The sequence below is a fragment of the Vidua chalybeata genome, chromosome 1 (genome assembly GCF_026979565.1).
Source record: "Vidua chalybeata isolate OUT-0048 chromosome 1, bVidCha1 merged haplotype, whole genome shotgun sequence".
In the NCBI taxonomy this organism is placed as follows: Eukaryota; Metazoa; Chordata; class Aves; order Passeriformes; family Viduidae; genus Vidua; species Vidua chalybeata.
In genome coordinates, this window is record NC_071530.1 from 143,814,068 (window position 1) to 143,832,713 (window position 18,646).

At 37.4% G+C, this 18,646-nt stretch overlaps 1 protein-coding gene across 3 annotated transcripts in view; it reads right to left on the minus strand.

The window, feature by feature from the left end:
* Positions 1–2,557: 2,557 nt before the first annotated feature.
* Positions 2,558–18,646, minus strand: part of ASAP1 (ArfGAP with SH3 domain, ankyrin repeat and PH domain 1) — a 125,697-nt gene continuing 109,608 nt past the window's right edge. For all 3 annotated transcript variants that reach the window (XM_053936113.1, XM_053936095.1, XM_053936103.1), the window contains 5 exons: positions 16,207–16,273; positions 14,138–14,196; positions 11,276–11,778; positions 7,358–7,480; positions 2,558–5,442 (listed from right to left, as the gene is read on the minus strand). In XM_053936113.1, the coding sequence (XP_053792088.1) occupies positions 5,368–5,442; positions 7,358–7,480; positions 11,276–11,778; positions 14,138–14,196; positions 16,207–16,273 (827 nt within the window). In that variant the 3' untranslated portion in view covers positions 2,558–5,367. The remainder of the gene's footprint in view (positions 5,443–7,357; positions 7,481–11,275; positions 11,779–14,137; positions 14,197–16,206; positions 16,274–18,646) is intronic.

The window sequence follows — 18,646 nt, forward strand, 5'->3', positions numbered from 1 at the left end:
ATTCAGCTCAAGGTGCCTTGTCTTTCCTTCAGTCTGAAGTTCAGGAGCACATTTCAGTCCTTTCTGATATGTAAGTTTTTGAATTTTATTTAAAGACTAAGAACCCCATCTCAGAGGAACTATTGACACCTACTGTAGCTGGAATGTGAGAGCAGGGAGAGATGAAAAACATTACCAAAATAGGTTTAAGAGCAACTTAAGCTTGTAAGTTTGCAGGCAGAGGTAGTAAGTTATTCCTGGAGCATTCCCTGAGAAAAAGACTGGAAAAAATCAATTAGTTATCAAAGAACAAAGCCTAATGCTACTGTTTTGAAGTGAACAAAGTTAAATACAAGAAACAACCTCTAATACAGCCATTCTAGAGCAGTTGTGTTTGACTGCCCAGGGTTGATTCATACTCTCAATGGGACTGCAAGAGAGAAATCAGATTCATAATTTCTGGTGGTAGCTGAGGCACAAAAATATCTTCAAGCCTTGGGGAAAAAAAAAAACCAAAACAAAAAAAAAAAAAAAAAAAAAAAAAAACAAAAAAAAAAAAAAAAAAACACATGGAAATGGACCTAGTCCTGCACAGCCTTTCAGAGAAGAGCAAAAAGCACAAGGGGAAGGGATTTTTCTGATCAGACACTACAAGAACCGAGGTCAAACTGGTAGGAACAGCATTAATAGAGTCATCACTGGATTTAAAGTTCCAGGTAAGCTGGAAAACATTCTTTAGGTGGTGCAGAAAATGACCGATCAGCTTCCCCTCTGCTCTGACAGCTTAGCAGATGTGACAGCTGTCACAAACTTTCCTCCCTGCCCCCACCATTACAAAAGGACTGGAGCAGACATCCGCCTTGCTGCAGCCGGGAGGATCTGTTCTGTAATTTACAGAGGAACAAGGCAGAGCCTGTACCATGACACACTATCGGTTTTACTGTTCCCGAGCAGCAGCTGACCAGAACCAGCCAAGACGTGCAGGTTTTGTGCCCACTGCAGTCGGGGCGGGAGGGGGGGGGGGGTGTCAGCTTAAGCACGAGTTGACAAACAGCACTTAGCTTATCTCAAGAAGAAACCCGAGCACTCCCTCAGCAGATGACAGAGCTGTAAATCTTGTTATGTATAGCCCTAAAAGTATCATTAAGACAATTTAGAATAGTTAGTTTGTATTAGATAAGGAAAATGTTGTCTTGCAGCTATGCAGAGGAAAGCATCTTACAGCTGTGTGTGCAATTTGCATCCACCTGTAAAGCCTCCAGCTGTTACAGAAGGGATAAAGGGTCTAATAAAAGCATCCCTGAGAGCCTTAAACTCTTAAGGTGAGAAGCTCTCTGTAAGAATGTAAGGCCTGAAGCTGAACTTTATTTACTTATGGACATTTGCTCCTCCGTCTAGTTCTGGTTTCATAGCACAGAAGGGTTCCCAGTCCAGAGTGTGAGTGGCATGAAACTATGTAACAATGTGGGGCATGGGAAAATTAAGTTGTTTTCTATTCATACTCAGGTGAATTATCACATAGAACTAGAGAGTTCTGGGGAGGGGAAGCATCTGAAACCAAATCAGATTTATATGGCTGAACTGTTTGTTTTCTGTTGTGCAGTGGGGAGCTATTTTGAGTTTCCTTCTTTGGTATTTAATATTTGCACTACTTTCACAGGTATAGACTGCCAATTTTCTGTTTAACTATGAGCTTAAGGTTTGCCAGGGGAAGAGTAAGAAGACTGAAACTTTGAACAACAAGGGAGTTCTCTGGGCATGCGTTTGTCTTGTTCTCTGCTGCTCCAAACAGTATATGAGATATCCACCTCAATTTTGACTTAGGAAAAGAAATCAATACATGTCACTGAAGAACACATAATACAAGTTGGACAGAGAACGGAGGCTCTTGGAATCAATGTCTCTCTGAAAGCTGTTATCTGAAATATTGTGACACAGTAGAAACTGAGAAAGAGCATAGTATTTAACCAGACTGATTCTCCTGCCCCATATCCATATTTACCCCCTCCAGCCCCGCCATGTTGAGCCTATGTAGATTTAAAAGCCCCAAACAGAGCAAGCAGGATGTTCTGTGATGGTGGGACATCACACCAGGGCCACAATCCAGTCTGAAGAAGCTCTCACCACAGAAGTCTCCCAAGCCCTGTGCTGTGGCAGCTACTATTCTTGATACAAACCAGATCTGATAGCTCCACACTCCAGCTTTTCCTCTGGCTAAAGGCTGTTCTCGTTGCTTTCCAGCAATTTCAAGTGACTTGTTCATTTTGGAGCAGCTTTGACAGGAATGGATCTTAAATGAGAAACATCCAAGAACTGAGTCAGGGATGGGGGAAAGATAACCTCTGCAAGCTGGGTCAGGACTGAAATTCTCAGCAACGAAGTCACTCCATCCAGGAAAGATTAGTACTGCTCTAGTTGGTGTGAGAGCTGCTGCAGGCTGGGAGATCCTGCCCACAGAGTTTGTGAACGGTTCCTTCAGCCCCACGGGCTGCTGTGGAAACAACACAGAGGGGGCTGGGAGCCCACAGAGCCTGCTGAGGCCAGAGAGAAAGCAATCGAAACTCATGGACAAAACAAATGGTTTGATGCTAACTTTAGTAAGTAAAGTTTTCCAGATAAAGGCAATTGCATCCATATTTAACAGCTGTTAAAGAGATACACATTTAATTGCATTATATAACGAATGCTTGATGTTCAAAACATTTCAAGTGTCTTAGTTCTACCTGTTTGGAATCCAGACTTTCTCCCTAGAAGATATTCCAGTTGACAAAAAGGGCCTTGTTCAGATATCTGGGATCAACTGAATACATTTATTTAAAAGCAATTTTAAATATTAAAAAAGTAGAAATTAACACATACAGTACTCAAAAACTGTCACATTAAATACATGTGAATAGACATGTGTACTGATGTTTTACCTTAACATTCAATGAGAAGTCAAGATTTTAACTAGTGGCATGACCAGATCTGATTTCTGTACATGTTGATGTACTATGTAATAAAAAAATAAATAGCAACTGTTGTTCAACAGTAAATAAGACATCATCTGCAGAGCAAACTTCCCCCTCTGGGGGCACCTTCCCCTACCCCTCCCCCCAACCCTTTATCAGCTAATTTTCCATAAAGATTTAGACTTTCCAAATACTATGTCATATACAAAATTGCAGACAGCGGCTCATTGAGTTCAAATATAATACTGTACTTAAACTCAATCAATATCATACATTTTCAGATTTCTTATGACCCACAATAAGCCAGAATAAACAGAACTATTGTTCCTTATGGAACGAATTTAATTTTATAAAATGCATATGTATACTATTTTAAAGAGCGTAAAAAAGAATAGACATTTGACTCTACATAATTTTACATGCCTAGGTTTTCTTTATATGATTTGCATTTATCAGTTTATTTCAAGATCACTTAAAAATACAATTGACCACAAAAGTGAATAGGTTTTGTTCTTTAATGCAACTTAAAACATTGTAGTAATGGATAAAATGGAATGCTAAATAAATGTTAAACCTGACTTCCTTTCCATAAAAACAGAATAAGAAAAGTCTGAAATACTGAAGCTGGTAATACTGAAGATTAAATGCCAGCAGGCCCTCTCACTCATTGCATATTTTTTTGGAATTAATTTTTTAAAATAAATGATAAAATCATTAATAGTTGATAAATATTTTGTTTTTTTTTTCATGTGGGATTTAGACAAATATTTGTTTCTAAGTTAACCACAAACAGAATTAAATATTCACTGACTACAGTCCTGTAAAACTGTATTAGAAATGAAAGTCCTCAGAAAGTCTGAGATATGATTTTATGAAATGAAAATCTTTCCATGCAGCCAAGACAATCTGCTTTGAAATAGCAGCACTAGGTACTGAAGCCAAAATAACATTTAAAGCAAGTAATACAAAACTATATATGAAAGTTATGGAACCTGCTACAGACAAACCATGGGAAAAACACAACCGCACGATGTTTCAAAGGATTAAAAAATATGTTGAAAGTGACACAGGAAATTAAAGTTTCCAGTAATACATTGAAGTGTTTTCTGGCAATGCAACTTTATACCAACTTTCAAGAAACCTCAGGTCAAATGCAGCCTTCCAAAGATTTTCTTAAAAATTAGTTTTTTGTGACCATATGTCTGTTACTTCGTACTTTGGGTTACGACCATTACACATTATAGTTTGGTGAACTCCATGAAAACCAGCCTTATCCTTGTAATCTGAGACCTATCATTACCAGCCTGATCAAATGCATGAGAGGTCATCTTAGCTTCCACTTTTTAGAGCATTAAAAATAATTTAAATTTATCCTTATATCACCACTTTAAAAAATTATTTTAGGTAACTAACTTTTAGCAAGGTTGAAGACAGAGGAAAAAAAATCCACAAAATCATTTTTCAAAGAGCCAATTTAGCTATAAACAAATACTGCTGCAAGCTCACATTAACCTGAATAGCAATTAAGTTAAAAATGTTCTTTTCCTCAAATGTAGCTATATGACTACAGTACTACTTTTGTACAAAGGCAGGTTTCAAGTAAGCGTCTAAATGCATGCACAATGTCAACAGTTAACATTTGCTAGAAGTCCTTGGTTACTAAGAATTCAGTGAAAGAAACCAGCAAATTTCACACATATCTACTAAAGAACAACATGACTAATTTTCATTAAAGTAAGTTTTTCAAATGAAATAAATTTGTAACTTTTTATAGTGAGGTAATATCACAGGGGAACTGCAATCACAGTTTGGCATAGGTCCACATAATATAAACATGAAATGCTGTATGCACACTGTAAAACATTACTGTTATCTGTAAAGTCAGTGAATATTTGTCTTCATAATTACACTTAACTGAGCACTATATTAAATAAATATCGAAGTGGGTTTCATAGCTGTAAACTGCATACACTTATGAACTGCAGACTGATCTTTAAATTGTCCAAAACCATTCATTCATTCTAACTTTCTGCTAATTGTATATTGAGAATACCAGGTTATTAGGAACAGTCATTTCTGTACAGTTACGTGGGTGACAGAGACCACCTATGTTGGAAAGCTGGCAGTCCACACGTGTGGGACAGCAAGGACAGAGATGGAAGTGCTAAATGCCCAGGATGGCTTCAACAAACCCGATAAGGCGTGCCAGGTTCCAAGGCTACCATAATACTGGCAAAGGCAGAATAACACAGTATATTTACAATACATATAATTCAACCTCATGAGGTGAAACTTAAATGAATTCTTAATTTGTAACAGCAGCTATATTTACAATTGTGCACAGGATTACAGGGAGGCAGCAGCGTTCGCTTTTGCTAAAAAGCCCGTCTTGCATGAAGAATGTGCAATGCTCAAGTTTAGGATTTGTTTGTTTTGACTAGTCTGACAGAATGTGCACAAAGGACACTGGAAAGACCCCTTTCCTCTCTGGCTGTCCTTCGATGTGGCCAATCTGCAACACAGGAGAAGAAGGTACATATATACATATACATGTGCATTGTACACACAGACTGCATTCATTCAAACGCAGCAGAACTGCTCACAGAGCCTCTACCACGTCTGGACAGTCTGAAGCAGACATTAGTTAACACTTGAATTTGTGTAAAGGAACAAAATGAAATTGCACAAGCATGTTATAAATAAGACGAAGCCAATTAAATCTAAAGAGAACAAAACTCAATTTCTTTAGGAAACTTGCAAACATCACTGAATTTCAAGATTTCATCAAAACAGAAGCCTGAGTTTCTTCTGTCTGATAGGCATATTTTCAGTAATATCTCTGCAAACCACTTATCTTAGTTTAGTGAATAAATCCTGAACGTCTCACTGAAGGGTATTGTCTGCTATATTTGTAAAGTTACTTACGATAATCTGCATGTTTCACTTAAGGTGATAAAAGCCGAGCTGTTTTCTCATTGAATTAGCATGATACCTAATGATTTAGGTGCATACTAGTGTTTATAACAAATCACAGTGTGGTCTGATTAAGTTTCCTTCAGCTACAACTACCTACATCTTTTGCATAATGGTTATTTATAAAGAAACAGCTAATAAACGTATTCAAAAAGATTAAAAAAGAATGGAATATTTTATATGAACTTTCCATGCTTAAAATCCATAATTATAAACAGCTGTTGAATAGCACTGGAGCAGCAGCCATGACTGACCACATAACCCTCTTCTCACCCTGCTACAGTGCTGCTCACTACTTTCAGAATAATGGTTTACCTTCCTTCCTCTTCCACAGGCTTACAAAATGGGAAGGGGAAACATATAGGGCTGGCCATTTCCTCTTGGAGAGCCAAAGTTTTAAAGCATATGAGTCAACAGCCCTTGTTTCCCTTCTCAGAAACACACAGACTGGGGTGCTTCATGGAACTTGCTGGGCATGTCCCCAAGAGGCTTAAAAAGCCACTTCAGAAAACAGATCCAGCAGGGAATGCAGCAGTAATCAGGGACTAGGTGATATGCGCAACAGAGACGCTTTTCATTGGGCACTGCTCTTTTGATATCAGCTTTTCAGTTGAAAATCTTCCACACTTAAATGATGAGTGAGAGGAAAACATAGCTGGAAACAAAACAGCAAAGGTTGTGCTGCACTTAGATTAGGATATCACAGGTAGCATTGCAGTTAGAATTTGTTTTAGTCAAATGAATCTGTCTCCTTATCCCCAGTAATAATTCTTTGGCAGGGAAATATGATGTAGATGGGCTTTAGGGACATGAGCTGTATTGTCAAGAAAGGCTGGAGCCTTCACATGGGATTGAGAAAAACCTGGTGTTAGCACTTGAACAATATGCACTCCATAATAGGGGGAGTATGGTATGAAACAGAGACATAAAAGGGAAGAAGGGAAACAAAATGTTATCTGCCTCTCAGTTAAGAAGAAAATCACCAGCTTATAGCATCAATTGTAAACTATTTTTTTAGATTTTCAGCAACCTCTGCGGGTATAACAACATTTGGATGAACTGAAGATAGTTACACATCTCATTTTCATGGAGAGTATAAGTTTGTTACATGGAGTAAGAATCACCACTTCTTTACTTAATGATAGGCTGTGTGCATTACAGAAAGGGACAGGTGTAAATATGTGCTGTACGAGTCAGCAATAAAGCTGAACCTAGTGAAGCTGGTTCTAACAGATTCTCCCTCCCAGATAAAAGGGGTTTTCTCAAATGGAAGTTTAATGGCTGTTAACTCAGGCAAAAAGAAACCAAACAAAAATCAAAGCAAAACAAAAACAAATCCCACCACCTACAAACAAAATAAAAATAAATATAAATCCTCCATATTTGGAAAAAGAGGCTTTCCTATAGAAGTCATAAATAAGTTACGTAGAACTGTAAAAGGGAAAGATACATACCCACCACTCTTGGTCCTCTTCACCAGTTACAATAATTACTTCTCCTTCAACAAATGTGAGTTCATCGTCATTATCTGCCTGACAGTCATAAATGGTCTTCACTCGCCTAACTTTGTTTTTCCCCTAAAAACAGAATGAAGTTTGAGATGAAGGACATGAGAAACAGAGAAAAAAATATATATTATATGAATTTTGCCTTTTGGTTGTGGGGTTGTTTTTTCTTTTTTTTTTTTTTTTACAACAAAAAAAAAATTACTTTCCTTGCAACTGGGAATATAGAAATCCAAAAACTCTGCTTCAATAAGGATATTAAAAAAATAAAATAAAATGTTACCTACACAGGTGTAGGTTTTTTGCCTTAAGATTTGGAACTCCAAGCAGAACATAATGTGTAGTGCTTAACATGTAGCCCTTAAGAGGGCTTAAGTAACCTCTGTTTCCTCTGGTGAAGAAAGTTTAACTAATGTCTTTACATTGCTCTAGTCTGCAAACACCTTCTTTCTCCTTTAATACATGCTTCATCAATAAACCTACCATGAACAGAAAATTAAGTCCAGTCTCCTCTAAATGTTCCAAGAGAGGTAAGGACTGAGAAAAATGCTGCATTGGAATCCCAGTATTCCTTACAGTTTTGGTTTTGGATCTAGTGCAAAAACACAGGATTCTTTGATTTCAAATCTGCTTACAGGACTGAAAATTATTTTTTTAGAGATTTTTTCCATCTAAACGTTAGCAATTACTTACTAAAATTACCTTTATGTCAGATGGCAGTACTATTTTCTGACGATAATTCACACTAGATATTCTCACAGCTCTACCATTCTGAGTCCAAGTATTTTCTAGGTCATACTTTGCTGCATACTGCTAATTCATATGAAAAAAGTCTCAGCCATGGACTCCTCCCCAAACATATGTTTCTTATGGCAGGGAAGATGACTTAAATTATATCTAAATAGAGTAAGTAAGCAATATTCACAACAAAACACTCTTGCTACTTTATATTCTTGTATTTTCATACCCACACCTCTTCAAAACCTACAGTTACTTCTTTTAACAGAAGTAATCAGATAACAAGAATGCAAAAACCCAAGAACAGAAGGAGATGAGAAGCAGAAGGGCTATGAAGGGAAAAGTCAGCAGGTTTAGAGGAATTTGAGCCAAAACTAACTTCACAGAGGAAATTTCCTAGGGAGTCTTCTCTTTGCTGTTACCTACCCACTTAAAATTCCTCCATGTTTTGGCAAAAAAAAAAAAATCCCCGCAGCTCAACAGCAGAACAGATACACTCAAAAAAGCACTCCCACTAAACTCAAGGTACAGAAAAATAATAATTACAGGGGGATTTAAGGGAGAAAGCAGTTAACACAACATAAAACTAAAAAAAACCCAAAAACCCATACCCAAGACAAATGAAGAGAACCACCTGAAGATCATATGAGATCAAGGGTTTTTTCTACAGCAAAGGTTTGCTGCAGTGAGAAGTCACTTCAAAGAATGCTTCCTCTTTTCTTAAAAATATATTCATATAATTTAAACAAAAATTTCATCTAGCACTAGGGACTGGAATTCAATAGGAATGGGTGCTTGGGGACAGTCTCAGCTTTCAGCTCCAGAGAACCTTTACAAACCAAGAGTGCTCCCTCTCAATCAATCCTCCAGTGATGAAGGGAAGCAACTACTTCTGCAAGGTAAAAATTGTCTTGTTCAATAAAAAGAATAAAGAAATTCACATTCCTCTAAACCTAGAAAACTGCATGGAACTCAGCTTGTAAAAGCACATGAGAAATGATGGTAATTACTCTGGTTTCATCAGATTTTAGCATTTTATTCCTTTCACAGAGAGCAGCAAAAAGCAGCATTCAAGCTCAAGGTCTATTTAATCATGGGAAGGTATAAAAAAGAATGGATATGTAGTGAGCACATATGTTCCAGAACATATTTTGTTCATGTTCCAGAACAGTTTGTGGCACTGTTGTGTGAAGAAATGGAAACAATTCCAGGAAATGTAATCTGTGACTAAAAAACAAATACCCACCACCGACTGATTCCCTGTACCAAACAAATGCTTATTAACAAGAGATTTTATGCTTAAAACTGAACAGTAATGAGATGCTGTGATCATTAATAATCCAACCATGCTCTTATTTACATTCAACACTTTTTTTTTTTTTCTTTAAAAGTGAGTATTTTGTCTCCTTTATAGAAAACACCACACACACAAAAGAATGCTCAAGTGCTCAGTATGATTTCAGGAGCACTCAGTGCAAGTTTTGTTTCTCTAGAAATATCCTTTCAAATCTTTATAAATTATCAGCACTGGAATTTTTAAATTACATTTCTGAACAATTAATTTTCTAAAACTACCAATAAAAAAAAACTAGGCTTCTCTGTTTAGTGGCTAAATAGTCAAGCCCAAGAGAGAGGTGCCCATGAGTACTGCGGCTGCTGGCATGGGTCTCACTGCTCACTGGAATGAAGCACTTCACCAGCCAGGGGATGAAAATGGAGACAAGATACATTCCACAGGAATTCTTGCACGTTATCACTCGAGCAAAAAAGTTTGCACAGAACACGAAGAGATACAAGTGTGCATGCAAAGATGTGCAAAAACCTGGTGCTACATACATACATACATATATATATGTTTACTGGGAAGATATAGAATAGCTTCTATCACTGCACAACAGTGGACTATTTAATTTACTGCACATATGAAAATGCCTGAGTTTAGAGAGCAAAGAACCTTTCCTCAGATTTTTTGTGTATACAGTAGGGTGACAGTTAAAAAAAAGCCAAAAGTAACCAAACTAAACAGGTAATCCATTATTTGCTTTCTTTTCTTCTTTAATAAAGTGGCAAGTAGCTGAGAATGACCAGCATCATTTGTCTGCTTATATTTAAAAGTACATAAGTAAACAAACATCTTTTGATCTGATCCCTGTAATTTTTAAATTCCAGAATACTCAGGAAGCCCAAGCAACAACTCTGTTGTCCTCAGTTCAGACAGGAGCTTACAGGCAAGTCCATGCCAGAAGCCAAGCAGAATGATGGCTCCACGGGGCTCTTCCTCACACAAGCACAAGGCAGAAACTCACCCTCTGCTTTCACTATTTCACTAGGATGAAGTCTCATTTCGTTTTTACATAAGTGTTTTGCATAGCCAATTTGGCAAACAAAGCCATCTCCCTTTTGATGTATTCTTCATGATGAAAATCTTAAGAGAGCTCTGGAGTTCCATCGTTATCTCAATCTACATATGCATTAAGAATCCTCTGTTGGAAATTGTACTGGTCAGAAAGATGAACAGCAAGATAAATTGGGGGCTGGAATCAAGTTAAAGTTCCAGATCTACTACTACACACCATGCAGCAATGTCAATTTTACCACTTCATCAATACATCTGAACCTACACCTCAACCATTAAGTACATCAACATTAAATACTCACAACAGGGACATTTACTATTTTGTCACAGTTGACTTTACTTTAAATTTTGCATCTACCGACAACAGGTGCTAACATCCCTTCTTAAAGCTTACTAAGTCAAATATGTAAATATTCTACCAATCCAAGGCACACAGACCCATGAGCAAAGGCAATAGAGAAAACCATCAATTCATTCAGAGTTGTGATTAGCATAGATATAATAAATACATAAATCCCAATAAATCTAAATACATTGTCATGCTTCCAAGGTTATTGTTTTATGTTGCAAGTATTTCTTTGAGTATGCAGGAGGCCTTGAAAACCCCCAGCATTTGCTGAAGTTGCTTTGGGGCACAAAAAGAGCCCCTCATTCCCCACCCCAGCCCATAGCTTTATGTTGCCTTGAGTGCATAGCTCAAGGGTGCACAGAAAGTCCTACAGTAACTTCAAAGCCTTCCATGGATGCTTCCAAGGAGCTGGAGTAATACCTACCATATTTATTTTCCTGGGAAGTGGCACAGGGGTTTCTGGCAGGGTGTGTGTTATGTCATTAGACTCTTCAGATGCTTGCCTTTGGACGGTATCTCTGGATTGTACGTTTGGAGAAAGATCTATGGAGTGAGATTTTTGATTTGCCTCTGAGGGCTGAGGCTTTGGTGCTGCTTCTCCACCTTGAGTTTTAGCCAACAGCTCTCCTAGCTGAGGTTTTGGAGGAAGGTCCTTCACTTGTGGCTTTGGAGGTAAGTCTCCAAGCTGTGGTTTTGGTGGCAGGTCTCCTAGCTGAGGCTTTGGGGGTAGTTCTCCAGGCTTTGGGGGTAAATCTCCCACTTGAGGTTTCTGAGTTAATTCCAGAGGCAGAGGCTTTGGGGGCAAGTCTCCAGGCTGTGGTTTCTGTGGTATATCAATGGACAGTGAGGGCTTCTGAAACATTTCCATGTGCTGATGGGATTTATCTATTGAAAGATGATGACTGGTTTCTATTTTTCTTAGTGCCACTAAAATAAAAAAGCAAAATGATGTTTTTCACAATCTTAATATTTTAATATTAAAGAAGTTAGGCATATATAAAAACTGCAGTTGTGTCAATGACCACATGGTCACTGAGCCCCATAACTGCCCATAAGTCTTCCTAGTCTATGACAAAAGCAAGATAATACAACTTTACATAACCCTTGTTCACTTAATTGCTCCTCCTGGAGGCCAGCAGTGCTCATTCCAACAGCTATTACATGTCAATTCACAGACTGTTTACTTCAAATGAAATAAAGTGAATCACTTTTTGGACCTAAACCAAAAAGTATAAAATATAATGAAAGACTTTGCAAAACCACCTATAGATCAATTGACATGACTGTAACAAAATTTCTTTTTAATGACAATTAATTGAATTGTTGAATTCTATACAAAACACCACCTGACTCTCAGGATTAGTACCTGTCAAATCTTTCAGAAGAGAGAGAGTGAGCACATATATCTATCTATGCACTGTATAGAACATACTGTACCATAGACATTCACACTAAAACTAAGAAAAAATGTATTATTGTATATGTTTACAATTTAGTAAAGATGGTAAGTTTTAAAATGTGTATTTTGAAGATTTCACTGAAGGAAATTGAAACTAGATTTTCATATAGCTCTTTTTCCCAGTGTCATCTATTGATTTTACTGCTAAGCTCCCTAAGAAAACTCAACTGAAATCTACCTCAAAAAACAAAACCATTAGTACACACAAAAAATCCCCAACCCACAACCTGCTAAATCAAATAGCCCTAATGTTAAAACAGCTGAAGGGGAACAAGAGAGGAAAAAATTTACAACTTGTGATTAAAGCAACACATTTTATCTAGAAGGAACAATTTCCTATTGTGTTCAGCACTGCTTTAGTATAATCAGCCAAAAAAGTGGCCTCTCTCCCTTTGGATATCACCCACTTCAATAACACTTCCATTATATATTTATGGTTAATTATACAAAAATAAAAAAAAAAACCAAAAAACAAAAACAAAACAAAACAAAAAAAACAAACCACAACCCCCCCCAAAAAACCAAAACTAAACCATTAAAAAAAAACCCCACCACCAAAAAAAAAAAAAAAAAAAAAAAAAAAAAAAAAAAAATCCCCCAAAAAACCAAAAAAAAGAGCTTTACCAACAAAACACCCCAAACCAAACCTATTTGAATAGTTTCCATGAAAGAAATGGTATAATTACTATCAGATGTCTCGTTTTAAAAAAATGTCTGTGTTGATCCCTTATATGGCTGTGCCCTTGGCTTACCTCGCAGCAAATGCACACACACTGATCATCCACAGGGGTTTGAGATGTAAGTAAATTATATGAAAAACCCTGATAGCAGCCCTTATCAAAGTGCTTTGATTTGGCCCTTAGATTTTCACCTAAATCATTTTAAATCAAGGAAGTGTTGACTTCCTTCACAGTGTCACCCTAATCGTGTCTCTTTCAAAAGATAACATGGCAGAATAATTGTAATTTAACAAAGTTAAAAATTAACATTTGCTTTTTATGTTAAAAAATGTTTTGCACTCTCAGTTTCAGACAGCTGGCTTAAGAATTTTGGTCAACCAGCATTTCCTGATCTTCAGGCTCTATTGTGATCATCCACTCATACAGATATAATGTATTTTTGATGGATTCTGCAATCAGACAGAATAGTGAAGTAGGTCTACTTTATAGTCAACTGCTGCAACAACTCAAAAACAAAAAACCTGCAGTGTGAGTTTAAAGAGACTAGGAAAGAACATTTCTAAAGGAAAGGTGTTCCTTGGGATGATGGTCTCAGCAAGCTTTTCACTGATATATAAATCAGCATGTAACAGCATCCGATTCTTTCCCAAGTAGTTGCACTGACCACAACCCTGATTGCCAGAACATGGCACAGATACAGTTTGCTCCAAGCTATCAAGAAATGGGACTTGGAGATATTAGGAAAAAAAAAATACCAACAAGAGTGGTCAAGGACAGAAACAGAAGCCCAGAGAAGTTCTCCATGGAGATAGTCAAAATGTGACTGGACATGGCCTCGAGCAACCTGCTCTCATGGCAGAAAGCTGGCCCTGGTCCAAGTGCTGGACTGCACCACAAGACCTCCTGAGGTCTCTTCCAGCTTCAATTAGTTCATGATTTATTTTTTTCCTCCCTAGGTGTATTTTTTTCAGTTTAATAAAAGCCTTCCCCATTTTCCAAAATCCTTTCAGTTTTGTGATACTTTCATGGTTTGTGGCATTTTAGAAATGAAATTTCTGCTGAAAAGATCCATATACTTAAAACAAGTATTTACTTTCACCCACATTTAAAAGATGCCATTATGAGAATAGGCACAGAGATCTCTTACCTTTCTGAGGTAGTTTGGGAAGAACTCTAGGGCCAAGTGCAGTCTTTGCAGTCCCAGTGCTAAATCAACAGATGTGAATGATTAGTGCATACAACTGTCATAAAACAGACTTATTTCTCATTTCCCCCCTTTATATATTCATAAATAAAAAATCCCAAAAGAAATCCACATTTATTTTGCCCCTTTTGTATAATCACTTTGTCTGTGGATAAATCCCAAAACTCAAAGCATTGTTTAGAATTGATTGGGGGTTTTTTTCAGAGGAAAAAGACATACAAACCCAACACAGCTTCAATGCTACGGAGCAGATATATTCTATGAACTATGGTACATGCAAAACATACTCTGAAAATAGGTAAAGCTGAAAGACCAACTCTGTGGGCAGATCCTGAACCTTAAGAAAAATTTGTTCTTCAAAATAATTATACTGAAACATACAAAACATAATCTGTGCTTTATGTCACTGAAGCTTTCCAGGACTGAGCCTATGCCTTGTAGCCTCCTGTACATGTATGGTATTGTATCACACACTCTCTGCTGCAGGAGGAGACAAGGTCTCTGCTACTCCCAGGAAATACTGATGATTGTGGGAAAACAACAAGCTTTACTCTGTCAACCTGTATTACACATATGTTAGCTATTCCCATCAAAGTTTTTCCTCTAAAACCCCACCAAAGTCACTTTTATAGAAAAGGAATGTGGAAGAAGAGAAGAAAGCAAATTGATTTAAGGCATAAAAATCTAACAATACATAAAAAACAGCATCAGCTCAAAATAATAACTCAAAAAACAAGAAAAAGAAGAAAAATGAGTGAGAAAGCTGCCAGTGTATGTTCAACAGAGCAGAGACTCTTCTGCATCAACTGCCTTGATCCTGGTATTGCTCGTCTCTGCAGCCAATGTTTCAAAATGAGCATAATGAAACACTTTTAATTTCCAGCTGTTTTTCAAATAACAAAAATACATCATGTCATGAAGGCTGAAAGAACAGCCAAGCTCAATCTTGATTCAATAAATCATAGAATCATAGAATATCCTGAATTAGAAGGGGCCCATGAAGATCAGCAAAGCCCAGCTCCTACCTCGGCCTCTCTCTAAAGCCATGGGGTACAAGGGGTACAAGGACCACACTTTTACCCTTGTCTAACAAGAATCTAGGATGGGCTCAGCTCTCTGTGCTGTGGAACACTACCACTTTTCCCCTGAATGCCCAGTGCCAGCCAGGATTCAGCAAACATGGGAAGCCACTTGTGCTACCACCAACAGGTCCCCTCCCTGTCCTGACAAGGCAGATCACAGTCTGGGGATGTCCAGACCTTCCTTTTCTGCTGTGCCCTGTCTGAGGTTACACATCCATCCCCAGCCACACACTGTTGGTCAAGCAAAGCTGTGTGCCTGAGGCAGGTACTTATGCTCTGAACCTCAGGACTTTGGAATCACAGCACGGATAGAGTAGCAAACTCTAAGTGACAGCAATGTATGCCTGTCCTTACTGCTCCAGCTATTGAAAAAAACACTTGTAATGTACAGAGCTGATGAACTATGAGCTAAAAGCAGTTTGTGTTACTGCAGATTGTGTGGCAGCACAGGGGCCTGACAGAGTGGAAAACAGCTAAACTGGAAGACTGAGATGAACTCTCTCTCTTTCAGAGCCATCTTCGATACCAGCCTGTACCGAGAGTGACTGCTGCTCCAGGCAGGACACTTCACACTGAAGCAGATAAAATGAAATGCCAGGAGACATGAAAATAAAACTTTTGTCCTGCTGGACTATGGTCTGAGGCAGCATTCCCCAGCTGGGAGAGCACTTCTGTAGGAGCAGCAGAGAGATTCGGGCACAAGGCATTCTGTCCATCCCACTCAAAGGATGGATTGTCCATGGACAGCGAGGAACAAAGCGTAGGAGGCTCAGTGCAGCCAAAGTATTTGTATGCTGGTAGGGCATGCAGAAAACTAACAAGAAACATAGCTAGGATTTTATTTCCTATGAAAGGCTTTTCTTTTCTAATATACAAATTAGTTATATTTATTTAAATTTTCATCTTTGCCTTCATATATGCAGATTTTACCTTGACTGCTGAGACATCCCCTCAAACTTGTTTGCAGCCTTAGTTGAAGGTGGGCCCAAATCATTACCTGAGGTGAAAAAAGGACAATTAAAAACAACAAAAAAAAAATCATTAGGATAACTGAAATATAATCAGCAGAGGGTGCAATTTAAAGCAAAACATGTATTCCTCTATGCATCTTCTATATAACATATCTTAACGATAATTAATACATTTGTTTTTATTAATAATTTGAAAAAGCAGGAGGGACCAAAATAACCCAAGATGACCTTTCATATAACACATTTTAAAACAACTCACTGGAAGCTCTCATCTCCTGGCAAGGGAAGATTGAATGACATTGCTGTAGGGCATTTGTTTTGAAATAGTGTTTCAATTTTCTCTGCATAGAAGGAGATACAGCAGGCCAGTATCAGATACATTTTTCACTGATGTTTACATTTTGCACTCTGAGGCACATCTTTTTAAAACCACCATGAATGTGATTTTATTCACAAAACATTAAATTTCTAAGGATTGACTGGTATTTTATCCTATGCAAAGAAGAGCCTTTACTGGTTTTAGTGACTAAGTTTGTATGTTCCCATAATCTGCACTTTAGCCATTGGGAAAGAAAAGCTCCTGAGTATACAGAATTCTGTCAAAAGGCAGCAAAATCCAAACCCAAGTGCTCTGGACTCCTTCAGCAGAAAGCTTCTGTTCATTAGCAATCACCATTTTCAAGGTATATTGACACCAACTCTTTTGGTTTAGTGCCTTTTCATTCCTTTTGCCTTTCCCTTTACAGCACGTCAATCTCAGAACCAGATTCAACAACCTTTAGTAAATTTTGTCATTGAAATAGATGCAAAATGACATTTAATGATCCAAGAACACAAAATACTTCTCATTCAAAAGAATGACACATTTTTCTAAATACCATTCTTGGCACATTGATGTCTAAATGAAACAGCAGAAAAGGCTCATGCTGTTCCATGCTAAAAATATGTTTGTGTTTAAAAGTGGTGCAAAAAAGGAACTAAGGTAAAACAGCAAACATGTAGATCCTATGGATAAAGGAAGGAAAAATATCCCATGGTTGCTATGGAAATACAAAATAATCTAAATGACATTTTTAGAACATCTTTGAATAGTAACTCAATTTCCTTAGACATAAGCTAAGGATTGCTCTGCTTGAAATTTCAATTAATGCACAGATTAGAAGACAAATGCTGAAATTCCACATAGCAAGAAATATAACAACACAGAAGAAAGCTTCCGAAAGGAAAAGCAGTGAACATATGACAATATCCTTAAGCAAAAAACACAAAGGCAGATAGAAGAAACTCCCTCTTCTATAAAAACAAAATTTAATACTTGCTTAAAAATCCAAATGGACTTTGAAACAAGCTTTTGTACAGATCTAAGCTAAGAAAAATGGGGAGAAGAGGCCCCTCTTCCATCCACTGAAGTTTAGCTTGCCCTGAAAAGCAGTGAAGAGACAGGAAAAGCCATGTTCTTCTCTGGCCCTGCTCCGACAAGCTGCATTACTACTACAGGCTTCTTCATCTTCAACTGCACAATTGCACCCTTCCCATATTTTCTTCTTCCTTTATCTGTTGCCTAATGACACCTGCTTAGCATCTAATCCTATCACACCTTTCATCCTAACAGTGCTACATTATACAGTATTCTCATATATGGTACTTTAGGTGCTGTTTTGGACTTAAATATTTGGGACTTTTTACATATTTAAAGTCCAAGCTCTTCAAAATGTCTGAACTACCTCTGAAAAAGTACAGGGCTGTTGGACTCCACAACATAGGAAACATTTTTTTTCCATATCCCAGACCTCTGAGAAGTAGAAAACTGAAAAGATTCCTTTATTTTTATTCCTTGAGAAAAAGTCTTTGTTTTTCATTGGACTCTATACTTTTATTCATGTTGAATCCTAGATTAAATCACACATGAGTACTCCATGATTTACTAAATTTAACTCAATTTGCTGAAAAAAAGGGTGCTTTTAGTCTAGCAATTTTTTTTTATTTTAGGCTAGTAATTGTGTGTTTGGACCAGAATAGAGAGAGGATTCTCTTAAAATACAAGTAATGTATGGATGATACACCTATGTAAGCACTGGATTCCAGTTTAAAAATTTACAGATTCATGGAAATCCTGCCACCAAAACTAAAATCACAGAAAATTACATGTGCCTGAGATTTATAGCTACCAAGAGAATTTGACTGCACAGAGCAATGTTTATTCAAAAGAGGAAGAATCTGAGTAGTCTGGAAAATAGTTTCCAAAAAGCATCTGTCAGAAAGGTATTCTGGTAAAAATAAAAATTGAAGTGCACTCTTTCTGTGTAACTTCTGCTGGTAGCAGGATGCAAACCTATCAGTCTTTGTGTATGTACAGACAACATCACAAAAACCAAATACATCTTAAGACAACACATTCC